Here is an 18,314-nt window from a genome sequence, read left to right on the forward strand (position 1 = left end):
GGGAAGAAAGAAAAAAGGAATCCAATAACGATTGTATTAGTATAATGAAAATAATATTTGGAAATTGTTGAAAATAATCGACAGGAGGCGTACACGTGTCGGCGTCGCGGGGTTCACCACCAGGAGGATCGTCGGTTGGCGGAGGTCAAGGAGGTGGTTTGAGCTCGGCGTTAAATTGCGCGCAGGGTTCGCCAGGTTCGAGTTCAGGTGGCGGAGGTGCCGCAGCGGCTGCGGCGGCGGCGGCGGCGGCGGCAGCAGCGGCGGCAGGAGGAGGTGGAGGTGGGGTATCCTGCGTCGGTGCCGAAGTTAATGCGGATGAGGCGTCGGGATGGAGAGGTGCTCACAGTATCGTTGCGCTTAGGCGTCGTGCTACGGACACCACGCAGCAATATAGCCCGCAACCGCATCCACCGCCATCGGGTCCTTTACAGTACGCCCATGGTATGGAATATAGCTCTGCGTACTGAAATCCAACAACCATTCGAAATTTCCCGCTCATCGGCGGCCATTTTGGTTAAGAGAAGGACGGGCTATACGTGACGTTCGCGCGAACAACCAAAGTGACGTTTGCGATTCCTCGACGACGATTCTCCATGAATGTAATTAATTAATTAATTAATTAATTAATTAATTAATTAATCAATCAATCAGTCAATTAATTAATTGATTAATTAATTAAGCTTACATTACAATATATATATATATATATATATATATATATATATATATATATATATATATATATAGGTAGTACATACGTCGATATTATTATAAAATCAAGAAACGATAAAGGAGTAATGGAAGAATCGTTATATATGTATTTCAACGAGACGAGAATTAGATATTAGATTTACGTCGATAGAAACTAAATCACGTCGTACGTGTAATATCTAATTAAGATGATATTCGATCCTCGAAACTTTTGTCGTCATCGGCGATAATAGGGAGAAGGTGTTATAAAATGGGATAAGAAAAGAGTAAGAAGAGAGAAAAGTGGGAGTAGAAGGGGAGATAAAAAAAAAAAGAAGAAGAAGAAGAAGAAGAAGAAGATGAAGAAAAATTTATGTATACGACGAGTTATCTTAATATTATGGTATACGATGAGATTCGAGTAGAAGATGTTTTCGGTAACAACAGTTGAATCTATCGAATCAAGCATAGTTATTGAAATATGTTCCGCTCGTTCTCTCTCTTTCTCTCTTTCTCTCTCTCTCTCTCTCTCTCTCTCTCTCGCGTCGTTCTACGTTTAATAAATAATAATATTAATAATAATGGTAATAATAATGATAAAAATAATAATAATAATAATAGTAAGTATTATAATAATAATATTAATAATAATAATAATAATAATAGTAATAATAGTAATAGTAATAATAATAAAGACGTTGTAAATATTATGTTAAGGAATTGACGTGACAGCTATTATCGATATCATACTTATTCGTTTTTCATGATTATCGCGGATGGTGCAATAAAAATGCGCTATGGATACCGTCGATGTACGATGTCTATGGTGTCACAGGATGACTATTAACTAAAACGAAAATCGTAAATCGTCAAGCATTCGTCGAGAGAATTCGTCGAGAATATCTACATGTTCTCTTCTGTTCACGGACATCAATGACGATATATCCTAAATCCACATGGACCGGTTTTACGATACGTTATTTTGTCTCTCAGCTTGTAGATACTTCTTTCCTTCTTTCTTTCTTTTTCTCTTTCTTTCCTTCCTTCCTTCTTTCTTTCCTTCCTTCTTTTTTTTTCCTTTCCTTCTTTTTTCTTTTTAATTTTTTTTTTTTCCTCGTTCGTCGCTCACACCTTTTGTACTTAGGCGTTATGTCATTATAACCGGCGGCCAACCTGTTCGGTTATCGGGTCGTTTTATTTCTTTTTTTCTTTTTTTTTTCTTTCTTTCATTTTTTTTTTCTTTTCTTTTTCTTTTTCTCTTTCTTTCTTTAAGACACATGAAAATACGTCATAAATTAAGGTCGCTTTCGAAACGTTTGCGGATCTCGTCAATAATATTTCGAGAACTTTGAAAAAGATAGAAAGAAAGGAAGAGAGAAACAAGGAGAGACAGACAGACACACACACACACACACACACACACACACATACAGACAGGCATAAAAAGAGAAAGAGAGAGAGAGAGTGACAGAGAAAGATTTGCAAAAATCAATAAAGAAGATCTCTTTAGGAGTAGACGTCGAACGTTGAACGAGAACGTCGAACGAGAGAGGAAGAAAAAGAAAAAAGAAAAAAGAAAAAAAAGTCCGGTTACGAAACGATACTCTTCGGAGTTATTAAAATAAAAGACGAATTAAAAAGATCTCTCGTGGTGCGAAATTTTCGAAAAAAGATTTTTCTCGGTTGTCCGTCCGAGAAGGGAATAGAAAGAAGAAAAAAAGGAAAAAAAGAAAGGAAACGAAGAAGAAGAAGAAGAAGAAGAAGAAGAAGAAGAAGAAGAAGAAGAAAAGGAAGAAGAGGAAGAAGAATTAGTAATAAAAAGAGAAAAGAAGAAGAACAAGCTGAATCTCTTATCAGGAACGTTATAATACTATTACTAATAATAATAATAATAATAATAATAATAATAATAATAATAATAATAATAATAAAAATTATAATAAGAGTAATAAGAATAATATTAATATTAATAATAATAATAATAATAATAATAATAATAATAATAAAGTGAATAATAAGAATAATAGAACGTTGAACGATTGTCACCGAGAGACGTCATGGTCCGTAAGTATATAATAAAAAAAGTATACGTTTAATTAAGGGTAGTACCTAATTAATAAAAAGCAACACACACGTGTTTCACGTACACACGCACACTCATACACAATATACAATTATACATAGAGGAAGAAAGAATGATGTGATGTCTATCATCGTATCGACGATTAAAGAGAGATACGAGTTCTTTACGATCGCGACGTAAGAAGAGGAAAAAGAAGAAGAAAAAGAACAGCAACAACAACAACAACAACAACAAAAAAAAAAAAAAGGAAAAAAGCCAAAAGAACAAAAAAAAAAAAAAGAGAAAAAGAAAAGAGAAAAAAGAAGAAATGGAAAAGAAGGAAATTTACTATTAACGAGTATACTTGGACATTGTGATATTTACGAAGTCTGTCGTCGACTTCTCTCTACCAACCCCCTATAGTCCTTTAACATCATCCCTATCGTTTCCCCACCGTCATCCCTCCCCCTCCCCATCCTCACCTCCAACCCTCTAACTATCATCTCTCTGTCCCGCCTACGTTGTTTTCTTTTCTCACAAAGACGTGACACTTAAGCGTGAATCTTCTCTGTATAAGCGAAATCCACGTGAAATTAAGCGTGAAACTATGACGACTATAAAATTCTAGTTAACGAATTTACGATTGTAGATTTTAGGTGACGAGGGAAGAAAGGACATTAGAAAAAAAAGGAAAAAAAAAAAAGAAAAAAAAAAAAAAGTTTAACGATATAAATATATGATGGAATCTAAATAAATAATAGGCAAGTTTGTCGGTGTATTATTACTAACGAACGTATACGATTTTTAATGTACAAAAAATAGCGCGGGAAGAGGAAAAGAAAAGAAAAGGGAAAAAAAAGGGGAAAAATGGAAGAAGAAGAAGAAGAAGAAGAAAAAAAATCAAGAAGAGAAAGAGAAGAGAAAAGGAGGAGGAGAAGGAAAAGGAAAGGAAAGGAAAAAGAAAGGTAACAATTATTGTTATTATTATATAATATATAATAATAATAATAATAATAATAATAATAATAATAATAATAATAATAATAATAATAATAACAAAAACAACAAGGCTCGAGCTCGTACGTCTTTACCGTTTGTGTCTTTCGATTTTTTCATCTTGCGTTTGAACTAAAAAGAAATTTCAACGCGCTTACCGCCGACCGTCCTCCCTTTGAACTACCCTCTAAGACATCTCCCACCACTATCACCGTCACAACTTTCTCCCCTAAGAGAATAATATTAGAAATATTATTTATATTAGATTGGAAGAGATCGTCGTAGTTCTCGATTATATTTTTAGATGAGAAGAAAATCTAATATTCTCACTTCTTTTTCTTTTTCTTTTTTTTTTTTCTTTCTCGAATCAGTGCAATGTTAAAACTTTTACACGAACGTAGTTACTTACATGCATAAGTCACGAGAGTCGTTTAGTTAGCTCGCTTGTTAATTCTATTTCACGATCTATGTGATCACGATCGCGATCGTTCGTTGATAATAAAGAAGAAGCAGAAGAAAAAACAAAAAAGAAAAAAAAAAAAACAAAAAATGAAATAAAATAAAGTGAAATGAAATGAAACGAAACGAAACGGAACGGAACGAAACGAAACGAAACGAAACGAAACGAAACGAAACGAAATGAAACGAAATGAAATGAAGTGAAATGAAATGAAATGAAATGAAATGAAATGAAATTTTTGAAATCACAACGAACAACGACTGATCGCAAGTGTATTACTCGATGATGCATACTATTGTTATTTGTTTATTAATCTATACGCTATTTAATTTATTTCATCGTACGTGCGTAAATCGATGAATGCTGAGAAACGAATAGAGAGAGAGAGAGAGAGAAAGAGTGAGCGAGAAAGAGAGAAAGAGAGAGAGAGAGAGAGAGAATGTGTGAATGAATGTGTTGTATGTATACGTGAAGGATGGAAACAGGTACTTACGTTATACTGCACAATTTGGCACTTAATATATTTCTCAGTAAAATTTAACAATTTTTCGAACGTGTGCTTTCTCACGCGAGTGTGTTATTTTGAAAACAAAAACTAAGAAAAAAAGAAAAAAAAAAAAAGAAAAAAAAAGGATAAAAGAATACAAAAAAACTAAAACGGACGAAAACAAATACAAAAAAAAAAAAAAAAAGAAATATTTCCTTCGCATTGTTCAATTCGGGAGATTAATCGAAGGACAAAAAAAAAAGAAAAAAGATATTTACAAATAAAGATATGACATTCTGGACGTGGGTCAAAGGTTTCCAAGTTATATTAAACGTCAATTACTCTCTCTCTACTAATTTTTTTTTTTTGTCTTTTTTCGAGACTTTTTAAGCTTCGCGTTTAAGCTCGTAGCTTTACAATCTGAAAATAAAAAAGGGGGAAAAAAAAATAAACGGAAAGGAAGATTAGAAAAAGATTAAAAAGAAAAAAAAAAGAAAGAAAAATTAATCTGAAACGTCTCGAAAAAAAAATGAATAATTGATTTTTGAAAATTATCGAAGAACTTTTGGCCCATCCTGTACTTTGTAGGAAGAAGTGTCAAAAGAAGTAAAAGAAGAGGTGAAGGAGGAGGAGAAAGAAGATAAACAAAAAAAGAAACGAGAGAAAGAAGGAAACAGCATAAAAAAAAAGGAAGTAACGAAAGAAGAAAAATGAATACGAAAGAAAAGAAGAAGAAGAAAAAGAAGAAGAAGAAGAAGAAGAAGAAGAGGAAGAGGAAGAAGAAGAAATAGATGAAGAAAAAAATAAAAAAAATGGACTGACTTCGTCGCACACCTTTGTCACAGATCCCATTTATCGTCTTTTAGTGATAAATAGATGAACTTTAATTTTCATCGTTATATAGTTGTGTATAGAGGTCTCAACTAAATGTGTAAAAATAAATCATTAAGAAAGTAAAATATCGAAGTCTCTTGCCGTTCACAACATACAACCAAAAAATATCCTTTTTGTGAAATAATATACATATTGATGATAATAATAATAATATTAATAATAATAGAATAAAGAATAAAGAAAAAAATACACACAGGGATTTTATTGAAAATATATATTTGAATACGCGTACACAGATTGAATGAATGAGTGAGAGAGATATAGAGAGATACAATGATGCTGTTCGCATGTATTGGAAATAGTGCGGAATTAATACGCACTGTAAATATCTATATATTATATATATACCATACATATATATATATATATATTTATATATATATATATATATATATGTATGTATGTATGTATATATGTATGTATGTATGTATGTATGTATAACGTTAACGTTAAAGAGGGAAACACGGAAACGATTTCTTAAGGATTAAAACTTATTGTGTATTTTTCGAATAGTTAAGATGTAAGAGCGCAAAGTGATAAGAGATATCAGTTTATTATTCGTCAGGTACTATATGTAGAAGAAGATCATTCATCTCAACGTTATTATCGATGGAAAGTTTTTTCTTTTCTTTTCTTTTCTTTTCCTTTCATTTTTCTTTGTTTTCTTTTTTCTTTCCCCTATCTTTTTCTTCCCATAGAAAGTTTTTACTCGTTTGATGCAATATTCTTAATTTCTCTTTTTCCTTTCTCACGTCTTTATTGATTGATTGATTGATTTATTTACTTTATATATTTATATATTTCTTTTTTTTTTTATTATTATTATTATTATTATTTTTTTTTTTTTATTTTTTCCTTTGCCCTCTTTCTTTTTTTAATAATAATTAAATAGATTATATTGATAGATCATGAGGAACAATTATGGAGAGGTTGTGGAAGCGCGATTAACAGTTATAATGCAGTCATCGTTTAGTAAGTAGCTGATAGTTTTAAAAGCCAATTACTTATATCGACATTCTCGTGTATCTGTCTGTGTGTCTGTCTGTCTGTCTGTCTGTATGTATGTATGCATGTATGTATGTGTGTGTGTGTGTGTGTGTGTGTGTGTGTATTAGCTACATTTAAATAAGCAGTCATCAAAAACGACAATAGAGAATTCGACAACTATTATCGTCATTGGCATCATTAAATACGATATGTCACTGTATAATACTGTATAATATATCATTATGTATCTCTGTGTGTGACATAGATTTTTCATCTTCTTTTTTTTTTTTTGTTTTGTTTGTTTTTTCTTTTTTTTGCGTTTTACTTTTTTCTTCTTTTTCTCTTTTCTTTCTTTAAACACGTTAATACTCGACGGTAATCTTTCGTCTCAACGATTGCAAAATATTATTTGAAATTATATCAAAATATTCCGTCTTAGGATATATTAAAATCCTTGACGTTTTTCAATAATATCTCGTAAAAATTGTCGACTATAACGACACTTAAGTTTCGTAGCCATTGATAAAAATAGTGAAACGTTTTACGGAAATATCGAATTGAAAATAACGATTTAAAAAAAGTACCCTGCGAATATATCCTTTTTAAGACTTGTTTTTTTTCTTTCTCTCTTTTCTTTTCTTTTCTTTTCTTTTGTTTTTCTTCTCGAAATATCGTATCATCGGAATTGAAGCATTATCATTCGAGTTTAATACGATCTTAACGCGTTATTAAAACCTTTCGCATAGAATTCGCTTTTATCGACATTAATAACGTCGATAATTAGTTATCTACCATATCTACTACAGTTCGCTATTTTATCGACTCGAATTTAAAATATTTTTTTTTCTTTTTTTTTTTTTTTTTTTTTTTTTTTTAACTGAAAGAAAGATCGAACAATATTTTTTTCTTTTCTTTCTTTTTTCTTTTTCTTCGATAAATACATGTCTCTCTTTCTCTTTCTCTCTCTCTCTCTCTCTCTCTCTGTCTCTGTCCATAGTAAACACTTTACGATCAATTGGATTAATCCTTAAGAGGATTTACGTACGTGAACATTTTTATATTTGTCAATAATGTTAAAAGAATATCTTTAAAGAAAAGATCGTATAATAAGAGAAAAAGAAAGAAAAATGGCTTCGTTTGAACAACCATTGGTTTTCTTTTTGTTTTGTTTAAATATTTCGCGGCGATCATTGCGTTTTGATATTTTTTTTTTTTTTTTTTTTTTTTTTATAAAAAAAATGGCCACGTTCCTTTCCACATCGAATCTTAACGATATCGATATTTCAAATATAATCTATACGATAGATCGTTACATTTTACGTTTAAATAATATTGACTGTCTTCGGACAATATGTCTTAAGTTATGTCGATACGATTCAACACATTTTTCTTTTACGTTTATAACAAAAAGAAAAAAAAGAAAAAAAAGAATGAAAGAAAAACACAGAAAAGCTTATTATCATACCTTATCATATACCATAACTTCACGTTGTAACGTTAAACAATTTCGTACTTGTGTACTTGTATATCGTTAATTAAATTGATTAGATTGTTTTCATTGAACATGTTTGTTATTAATTCTGTTATGTATTTTAATTTTCAATTAGGTTCGACACACTTATATAGCAATCGTTCTTCGTTCTTTAAACCCCGACAATTAATGCACGTTCGTCGATCGACTCGATCGATTAACACGACGATACATTTATTAAATCGATTAATTTCATTTAATAAATCCTTTATGTGTATAATATAATATTTAAATGTATACGTAATATATTCGATTTTGATCAATTTGTTATTCCATTGCAATTAATGCAAAAAATCGCGTCTCTATGATCGAACACCTACCTACCTTTTTTTTTTTTTCTTTTCTTGCTTTTCTCGGTGATTCACGGACGAGGTAAGTTCTTCTATTTTTTTTTCTTCTTCTTTCTCTTTTGCTTCAACTTTTTTCTTTTTCAAAAATAATAATAATAATTTTTCGATTTATCCAACGATCGTCGTAAATTTTTTATACTCATTGACATTTTTAAGAAATTTATAGACGTTAACGTGGAATTACGTGAAATTTGATTAATCGTTTTTACATTTCGAAATTTTTGATTATTAATTTTCGTTCGAATTGGTGACGATAATAGATCTTTCGAACATTTCGACGATCGATGTTACTTTTTTCTTTTTCCTTTTTTCTTTTTCAACAATTTTCTTTTTTTGTCCTTTGCACAAGTAATTCTCTTCGTCGAAGTAATTTCTTTTATGTTATTATTTGATAAACGTGAAGTATTCATATCATCATGTTCAAATTATTCTCAGAACGTTCGTCGTCGGAAGTTTCTGGCTCGGTGTTCAATTTACTGAAGTCACGTTTGTTCGGCCGTTTTTCGAAAAATTTAAATCCCTTGCCTCTTCGTTTTTCAAGTAAGTTTGAAAACTTCATCTTTTCCCTTCTTTCCGCTTGCCAATGCATTCTTTTGCGCATCATTAACAAGCATCCTGTGTGATAAAAAAAAGGAAAAAAAAAAAAAAAAAAAAAAAAAACAAAAAAAAACAAAAAAAAAGAAAAAAGAGAGAGAGAGAAAGAAAGATATGTTTATAAATTAAGTTATTGTATGTACGGCTATAATAATATTTGCACAGAGTTTGTTTTACATTTATCTAGAACAATGAAAAAAAAAAAAAAAAAAAAAAAAAAAAAAAAAAAAAAAAAATTGTTTTTCCATAAAATACTGAATAGAAATAAAATCTTATATTTGTGTGTAGACGCGGCTTATGAAAATATAAATAATACAAATAAATAATAATGTGTATACAGGCGATAAAATATAAGAAGCGTAAATTATATATACATGATATCAAGTAACATGCCAATAATAATTATAATTAAATATCAATTATTATGTAACAAATATATATATATATATATATATATATATATAAAAATATATATATATTAAAAATCGATTGATTTTTGCAATACGTTTAGATCATTGGAATGTTGCATTAATAATGCATACTGTGTGCGCATAACATTTAAACGATGATATTGAAACATTGAATGTATAAAAACTTCTCTTATCATATCATTAATAGTAATTATGTATATATATATATATATACACACATACACACACACACACACACACACACACACACACACACACACACACACACACACACACACACACACATGTATGTATATATATATATATACACATATATATATTGTATTACAAAAGGAACCTGACCTTTTTATAAAATCTAATTAGAACAAGCGGAAGGAAGACTGTTAAGTAGATATAAAAATAAGTCATAAATAAAATAATTACATAGAACATGCAAGTCCAATTTTACAAATTGGTCGGACATGCAAATATTTATATAGCTACACTGTGTGATAATATAAATTATTTGAAAAAAAAAAAAAAAAAAAAAAAGGAGAGAAAGAAAGAATAAAATAATCATTCAACCAATTTTGTAAATTCAACATTAGCCTCCTCATAGTGATGCAATCTACCTCTTTTTTGACATTTCGCTATAACAGCAGCAGTAGTCACGCATAGTGTGATAAAAATAACAGTAGTTGTAACAAGAGACAATATTAAAGTTGCCATTGTAGTTTTTGAATTAGACGTTTCTTGAGAATTAATATCCGTTAATGGTGCGGTTTGATGATGATTCAATGTATGCGTAGAATTTTCTATTTTGTTAGCACTGGTTGATTCTGCGATATAAAGTCATAAAAGTAAAGTAAAATAATTTCTTTTTAATATCAATTAAAAATCTACTTACTTTGTAAAAATTTATATATCTTGGATGTGTCTAGGTCTACAATGTAAATCTCTGATCCATCATTGTTTACAGCTATATCGTGTGGTCTACGTAATCTTTCTGTAGGTGCAAATTGTGATAATACATTTCCAGAATTGATGTCTACGATAAAACCACGTATATGCTGATCATTCTCAAATAAATCAGGTCCATTGATTAAATAAATTTGTTCTTGGGCGTATGCTACACTGTATATTTTAGTACCAATGCTAGGATGTTTGTACTCTTTATGGAATGTCCCATTACTAGCAAAAAAGCAAGAAACTCTACCATTTTCTCTATCAGCAACAAAAATATAATCAAGATCATTTGCCAAAGCTAATGCATGCGGTACAAAGAATGCATTATGTGGTGGTGGTTGTTGATAAACAAATTCTGAAAAATATAAATATAATTCAATGATATTAGAATTAAGAAGATATTACATAATATTTCATAATATAATTTAGAAAAGTTTACCTCTTACTCCCCAATGACGACCCCATGGTAAAATTCGTTCACCTTTTTTGTTAAATTTAATAATTCTAGAATTACAATAACCATCGCTAACAAAAAAATCTCCATTTAATTGTACAGCAACTGCTGTTGGCTTACAAAATCGTGTTTCATCGTTACCAGGCTCAAAAGCCTCACCAAGAATCAAAGATGGTTTTATAATACTGTGTTTAAATAAGGCATTTCGATCGTAATTATCAATCTCTATTAATTTTCTATCATATTGTTCTCTTTTTAAATCGTTCCAATGTGCCTCTATATCGTTAGCATCGAATTTTAATACTTGATGTAAGGCAACATCAGTAATCCAATAATTTCCATTAAAATCTATCGTCAATCCATGAGGTAAATAAAACATATTTTTACCCCATTGTAATAATTCTTTTCCAGTTTTATCCATAAGAAAAATTGTATTTTCCTTTATTGGGCCTTTATTAGGATCAAATTTATTTTCATTGTTAAACGTATCTTGGTCCCAAGTTCGTCTTCCTCTATGGAATAACGCTATATTTCCATTAGGATCCAATGACACTGCAGATATTTGTCCCAATTTTAAATTAGATCCCCATTTAGAATCCCATACTATATCTATAAATAAAATAATATATATATATATATATATATATATATATATATTTAATAATATATAAAATTATATACAAAGTATAATCAATAGAAAATTCTTACTTGGATCTAATGTTTCTAAAGATTCAGATAAATTTTCATTGTTAATACTATTAACATTTTGTGCCTGTAAATTACGATTAACAGAAAGTATTTGATTCCATTGAGATGCCAAAGATCCTAAATTTCTATCTGTATTATCTGGATATTCAGAATATTCATTAAAGTTAAATTTTGTTTCTGGCAAGTGAACTGGTTTCTCCTATATGACAATATATTTTTTTCATATTAATACAGTTACCATATGTTATTACATATCATTCATAATTCTATCTTATTTTAAGAAATATTTTCAAAATATACGTACCTGAACATTTGGCAAATCTTGAGAAAATGTTTTGACAATGGCAGATATAATAAATAAAATATATAAATAGCATGTAATGTCATGCTGTATAAGCTTCATTCTTAGAAAAAATTGTCATTAGTTTTTGATAAACAGTTAATTCATTCCTTTTAAATATCATTTAGTACATTGCTCATAAAAAGCACACAATTGTTTAATTATAATATTTTCAAGAAATTATCTAAGAAAAATCATATCTAAGATATTTTAAATAAAGAACAACATATCAAATTTGTATTGATATTTGGAATTAATATTTCTTATGATAACACAATGTATGATTTTAATTATCAGATCTTATAATTCCAATTTATTTGCAAGATGAAATATTTTCACTGATACACGATATCAAAGGCATTATATTTGGTTAATATTTTTAAAATTTTCAATGTACAGATGTCGACGTGTCAAGAATAAAACAGCACATTCCTATCGAGAAGTAGCGTCTAGTCTAAGCAGAACCATACGTTTCGAATGATTCTGTTTTATCGGTACAGGTAATCTTAAGAGTTATCAGAAGAGGGCGACTCAAGTATTTCCAAGAACTTTAAAAAGAATAATAAGATTTTTATAATAAAATTTTTTATCAGTACGAAGATAAAGTTATCTCTTTAATAAAGTTATCTCAATGATAACAATAATAATAATAATAATAATAATAATAATAATAATAATAATAATAATAGTTATAATAATAATAATAATAATAATAATAATAATAATAATAATAATAATAATAATAATAATAATAGTTATAATAATAATAATAATAATAATAATAATAATAATAATAATAATAATAATAATAATAATAATAATAATACTAATAATAATAACAATAATATATATTATTAAATTAAATTAAATTAAATTAAATTAAATTAAATATTTATAAAGAACTTTATAATACTTTGTTGTATGGGATAAATGATTGTTAGTTACGATATATTAATTTTTTTTTCTTTTTTTTTTTTTTTTTTTTTTTTTTTTTAATTTAGATACATAATCTTCGTATCGCATTAATATATATCGAATTAGTTATAGCAAATATTTATAATAAACAATGATTAAATATTATACGTCGTCGAATTATTCAAATTGGCATCGTTTCTTATCAAATATAAGTAATGACTTACTGTTAGTTCATAATCTAAGCTTTAGAAACTTATGTCATTTCGAATGTTAATGATCACAGGCTTAGAGAATTTTGGGAAAGTGGATACACGTGCACGTTAGAAGGATCTACTCGATCTCTCCGCAAGCGCGCATTACGTATGTACTACGTGCAATGTGTTATCGCTGCATTACGCTTCATTATGTTCTACCATGTTTAACTGTAGTTTACTATACATCTCAACAAAATTTTACGAGCGTCTGTTTTGGAAGAGAAGCGTTGATGAAGATCGTAGACAATGTTAGAGATAAAGGGTGGGAGAGAGAGAGAGAGAGAGAGAGAGAGAGAGAGAGAGAGAGAGAGAGAGAGACAGAAAGAGAGAGAGAGAGAGAGAGAGAGAGAGAGAGAGTGAAATATCAATACTCACAATACTGACAATACGATAAACATAATACAAATTTCTTTTCATATATAACATTTTTTTTTTTTTAATATATATAGTATAAGTAAAATGTACATTAATAGGATGTATGTAAGTTAAAACAATGTAAATATGTAATATTTTTTAATCGGATTTATTATCATATACGTTTACTTTTTAATACTCATTCATTTTTCTTATCAACGTAGTTATATATATATATATATATATATATATATATATATATATATATATATATATATTATACATAAGATCCAAGAATTCACGAACATTTGATATCATTATTATTATTATTATTATTATTATTATTATTATTCCGATGTCAAATCATTCTTTTCAATACGTATGGGACGTGAATGCTTTCAAGACAATCCCCAAAAGTACTACCCCTTGTTAGTTGTCCACTATATCATTATAAAGCATTGATTGTTTTGAACGTATGCCATACGATTTTTCACCCTTATCACCACTACCACCACCACCATTATCACGATTCCTTTTTAATTCGTAAAATGTTAGTACACAGACATACACAAACACACAAACACACACAATATATACTCATTCATACACGCAGGTACGTTCATAAATGCATTCAAACATGGGCGCACGCACGTTTTCACATTTTTCCCATCTTCTTTGCATTTTCTGCGTACGACAGTTGATCCCAGGCATTATTATCGTGTTCTCTAACAACGATCGTCGAAGTCAAAGGGGACTTGTTCCCGTTGAGAAGACCGTGAGAGGCAACTTCGCTTTCAAATAAATTTTCATGTAGGAAATAAAGTCACCTCTTAACGTCGAACATTATGCACCACTCACTTTTTGCGAAAGTCCCTACGACGAAAAGATTCGACGACCCTTTTGTTCTCATTTTTCCTTGATTTCTCTCTTTCTCTCTCTCTCTCTCTCTCTCTCTTTCTCTCTTTCTCTCTTTTTTTTTTCTCCCTCTTAAAAGCATACCTACGTATACTGTAATCTCGACTAATTCTCATTCTATTTTCCGTTTGGTTTTGTTCTGGTCTCTTTCCAAACACCTCGTTCATCTTCCTTCGAAGATCGTATGGCAAGAGGATGGTACAACCGAAATCCTGTAAATCCATTAAAGCTAGGACGAAAATAAGAAAATCCTCTGGAGTCTCTATTTCTATGTTAAACAGTCGAACTTCTCTGTCTTTTTCTCCTTTTTTTTTTCTATCTCTCTTTATCTCTCTTTATCTCTCTTTATCTCTCTCTCTCTCTCTCTCTCTCTCTCTCTCTCTCTCTTTCTGTTGGAACGAAACGTATCCTCTACGAATTATATCCCTTAGTTCTCTGTGGTAGATGTAAGCTGATTTTTTATCACCGCCGTACTTTCTCGGCCAGAAACTTTCTTTCGGCAGGACTCGCGAATGGATCGGAAAATTAGAGGGATTTGAACGAAGAAATAGATTCTCTCTCTCTCTCTCTCTCTCTATTTCTTATTTCTTTTCTTTTTTCCTCCACTGTTCGTACATTCGAAACACGATCTTTTATTCGTTCCCCGTGAATCGTTTTAATAATTGTAGATTACATTGTGAGAATTGTCATTTCATTCAACTGATCTTTTTTCTCTCTCTTTCTTTCTTTTTTTCTTTCTTTCTTTCTTCCTTTTTTCTTCTTTTTTCTTTCTTTTCTCTCTTTTTTTTTATTGCTTTGGGATGAAGCGACACTCCGGTGCAAAAGAGTAAAGAAGAGAGGACACGGAAAAAGGAATAAGGAAGAGAGAGAGAGAGAGAGGGAGAGAGAGAGAGGGAGAGAGAGAGAGAGAAAAGGACAGGGAACATAATTTCATAGCTTGCACGGGAATGCACTCATTACAATATCCATTGTAACACTTCTCAGACACGTAACTCGTTCAACCACGATGAAAACAAGCGCGACGATGAAACGGTTTAACACGACTGAAAATAATAATAATAATAATAATAATAATAATAATAATAATAATAATAATAATAATAATAATAATAATAATGATAATAATAATGATAATAATAACAATAACAGTAATAATAAATAATAACAAGGAAAGAAGGAGGGTCACGTTGAAATTATTTTCAACGAGATAATTTCTCTTTTTCTCTTTTTCTATCTCTTTCTCTCTCGCTCCTTTTTATTTATTTTTTTTTTTATTTCTCTTCACATTCCGATTGACTGCGACAATTTATTATTCTTAATGAGATCTTGCGACATTTAATAATTAATATCCAACGTTAATGTTAATCAAGCCGTATATTACGATTTGAATTATTCAATCTTTCGTAATATTCGAAATATTGCATATTTTGCGATAATTTTTTCATAAATGTTTGTAAGAATATTTTCGATAGTTCATTCGTCCTCGTAACTTTTTTTTTTTTTTTTTTTTTTTTACATTGGAGTTAAATCTCGTTAAGAAGTTATTAGATACTTTTGATCTTCGAAATGTCAGTGGAAAGAAAGAAGAAAAAAGAAAAAAGAAAAAAAAAAGAATATCCAGAGAATGTTAGAGAAATGAAATTAGAAATAATTGAGTGCTGGTCATCAGCCCTCGAACCCTTGTCCCCTTTACGTGTTAACGCTCTTAAACATCTGGCGTATGGGGTTGCGGGGATAAAAGGGAAGGGATTATAAGGAGAGGAACGAAAAGGGGGTTATACAAAATACTCGTCAAATATCGTACATATTTTCTTTTTTTTTTTTTCTTCTTTACATTAGAAATTAATTACTTTCTCGCAAAAAAAATTAATTATTTTTCGAAAACGTTTGAAAGTATGTAAGTCGATTTAAAATGCATATCCGCACAATAATTTGATTGTTGTAATAAAAAAAAAAAAAAGAAAAAAAAGAAAAAAAAAAAGAGAGGAAAAAAAGAGAAAAAAAAGGAAAGATAAAAGAGAAAAAGAAAATTCGGCTAATTCCTCACAATGCATATAAATGTTAATTAATATATATATATATATATATATATATATATATATATATATAAAAAGAAAAAGACAAGAAAAGACCGATGGTATTACGTACAAAAGTTGATATTATCTCTTAACAAGGGAAGGAAACAACATGAGAAATTTCGATGGAAAATAAAGAGCCGGATGAACGGTAGGTCCGAGTAAAGTCGAAAGCGTCCCGATCGATAACGCACAGGGGGTGCTCGTAGTTCTCTGCAATAATAAATTATCCTGGTGTGAAGCGCGAAGTTGCGATCCAACCGGATAACGTCCCTGAATTCGAAAGCGCCAAGATTATCGTACGATTTCTATTTGCGGTCTCTCTCTCTCTCTCTCTCTCTCTCTCTCACACAAATACACACATACACACACACACATACAACTTCTCTTTCACCCTAAAGGAAATTCTTCGTGACGTTTAGCACGATCGTTCTAATGTTGTTTCATTCTCTTTATTTTATTTTTTGTTTTTCTTTTGTTTTGTTATTCTCTTTCCCCTTTTTTTCCTTATTTATACGAAGGAAGACGTCTTTTAAATAATTATTTTGTTGTCACAAAAAAAAAAAAAAAAAGAAAAAAAAGAAAAAAAAAAGGAAAAGAAAAATAAACAACGATATCAAAAAGTCCAAACGGAATAGTGACTACGTCGTTCTCTTATAAATATTCAATTTTAATAACATTTCTATGGAAAGTAATACAATAATTTTATCGTTGTTTGTTCCTTTTCTATTTACGATATTTAAATGGCTAAAGCAATTCTTAGATCGATGAAGTATACGATTGATTATTTTAATATTACAAATTATAATATCTATGTACATTTATATATATACATATATATATATATATATATATATATATATGTATTCTTCGAATGCGTACATAATTACGTAAGTGTACCAAAGTGAAATTTAATGTGAAAAATTAGAATTATTTGAGCGTTCAGATTATTCCCGTTATAGAAACTCGTCGTCGAACCGTGGCGCCCAGGCTATTATCGAAATACATTTACCAGGAGACAACCTCTGTTTGCTGTTTTACTTTCTCTATCGTTTATTCTCGCCACTCGTTTCCTTCCCCTTTCTTAAGCAAATTGACTCTCGTTCATTACTTCGAGAAACAATTCAGCGGATGCTACATAACTCGGCACGACGAGGTGATGGCGCGATCATGGCAATGGCGGTGATGAAGGGGAAATAGATTAAAATGTAAGTTATCGTGCCTTTCACGACGCACATGCCGAAGAAAATTTTATTTTGCATTTAATAGAATAACTTTAATCGTAGTAACGATGAAAAGTACGATATATAACCATTCATTATATTTCACGTTCGAATGAGATTTAATGAAGATGAATAATCGTATTGTCTTTAATCGTTGTATATAACGTTTATCGAAATTTAATTTGATTAATTTTTCTTTTCTTTTTTCTTTTTTTTCTTTTCTTTCTCGATCTCTTTTTTTTTCCTTTCTTTCTCTCTTTCTTTTTTTTCTTCTCTTTTCTTTTCTTTTTTTCTTTTTTTTTTAAATTCGCACGTCATATAATTTGTTCCTTCGGGCTAATTTGACATTCGAATATTTTTTCCTTTTCAATTATTTTTTTACCTATCGATTATTTTTCTACGACGAGAGAGGACAAAAGAAAAAGGAACGTAAGAATATTTATTACCGTAGGATAATTATTTTGTGTAAATTAAAAGAAAAAGAAAAGAAAGAAAGGAAAAAAAGTGATTTTTTAAGTACTTACAGCGGTGTGGGCGCGTGACAAAAATATGTTTTTTAAAATACTCGGTCAAACGACCCGGGCCATTTTTATAATTTCTCGGCTCGTATCATAGCGTACCACGGTTATTTATACGCGTATGTTTCTCA

The 18,314-nt window shown here is 29.8% G+C and overlaps 2 protein-coding genes across 4 annotated transcripts in view; one reads left to right on the forward strand and one right to left on the reverse strand.

Annotated features, from left to right (window-relative positions):
* Positions 1 to 668, forward strand: part of LOC124957964 (homeobox protein orthopedia-like) — a 31,952-nt gene extending 31,284 nt beyond the window's left edge. For both annotated transcript variants that reach the window (XM_047515584.1, XM_047515585.1), the window contains one exon: positions 85 to 668. In XM_047515584.1, the coding sequence (XP_047371540.1) occupies positions 85 to 467 (383 nt within the window). In that variant the 3' untranslated portion in view covers positions 468 to 668. The remainder of the gene's footprint in view (positions 1 to 84) is intronic.
* On the reverse strand, positions 72 to 12,388 carry LOC124957963 (peptidyl-alpha-hydroxyglycine alpha-amidating lyase 1-like). Of its 2 annotated transcripts, none has more exons than XM_047515583.1 (6): positions 11,894 to 12,388; positions 11,590 to 11,788; positions 10,867 to 11,490; positions 10,369 to 10,782; positions 10,094 to 10,300; positions 72 to 463 (listed from the first exon to the last, which is right to left on the reverse strand). In XM_047515583.1, exons 1-6 carry the CDS (start codon positions 11,990 to 11,992, stop codon positions 426 to 428), a joined length of 1,581 nt encoding a protein of 526 aa, XP_047371539.1. In that variant the 5' UTR covers positions 11,993 to 12,388; the 3' UTR covers positions 72 to 425. The 2 variants fall into 2 exon arrangements, with proteins under 2 accessions (XP_047371539.1, XP_047371537.1); XM_047515581.1 differs by lacking the exon at positions 72 to 463 and adding an exon at positions 6,669 to 9,072.
* Between the last annotated feature and the right edge of the window lie 5,926 nt (positions 12,389 to 18,314).

Source organism: Vespa velutina, chromosome 2, assembly GCF_912470025.1.
Source record: "Vespa velutina chromosome 2, iVesVel2.1, whole genome shotgun sequence".
NCBI classification, from domain to species: Eukaryota; Metazoa; Arthropoda; class Insecta; order Hymenoptera; family Vespidae; genus Vespa; species Vespa velutina.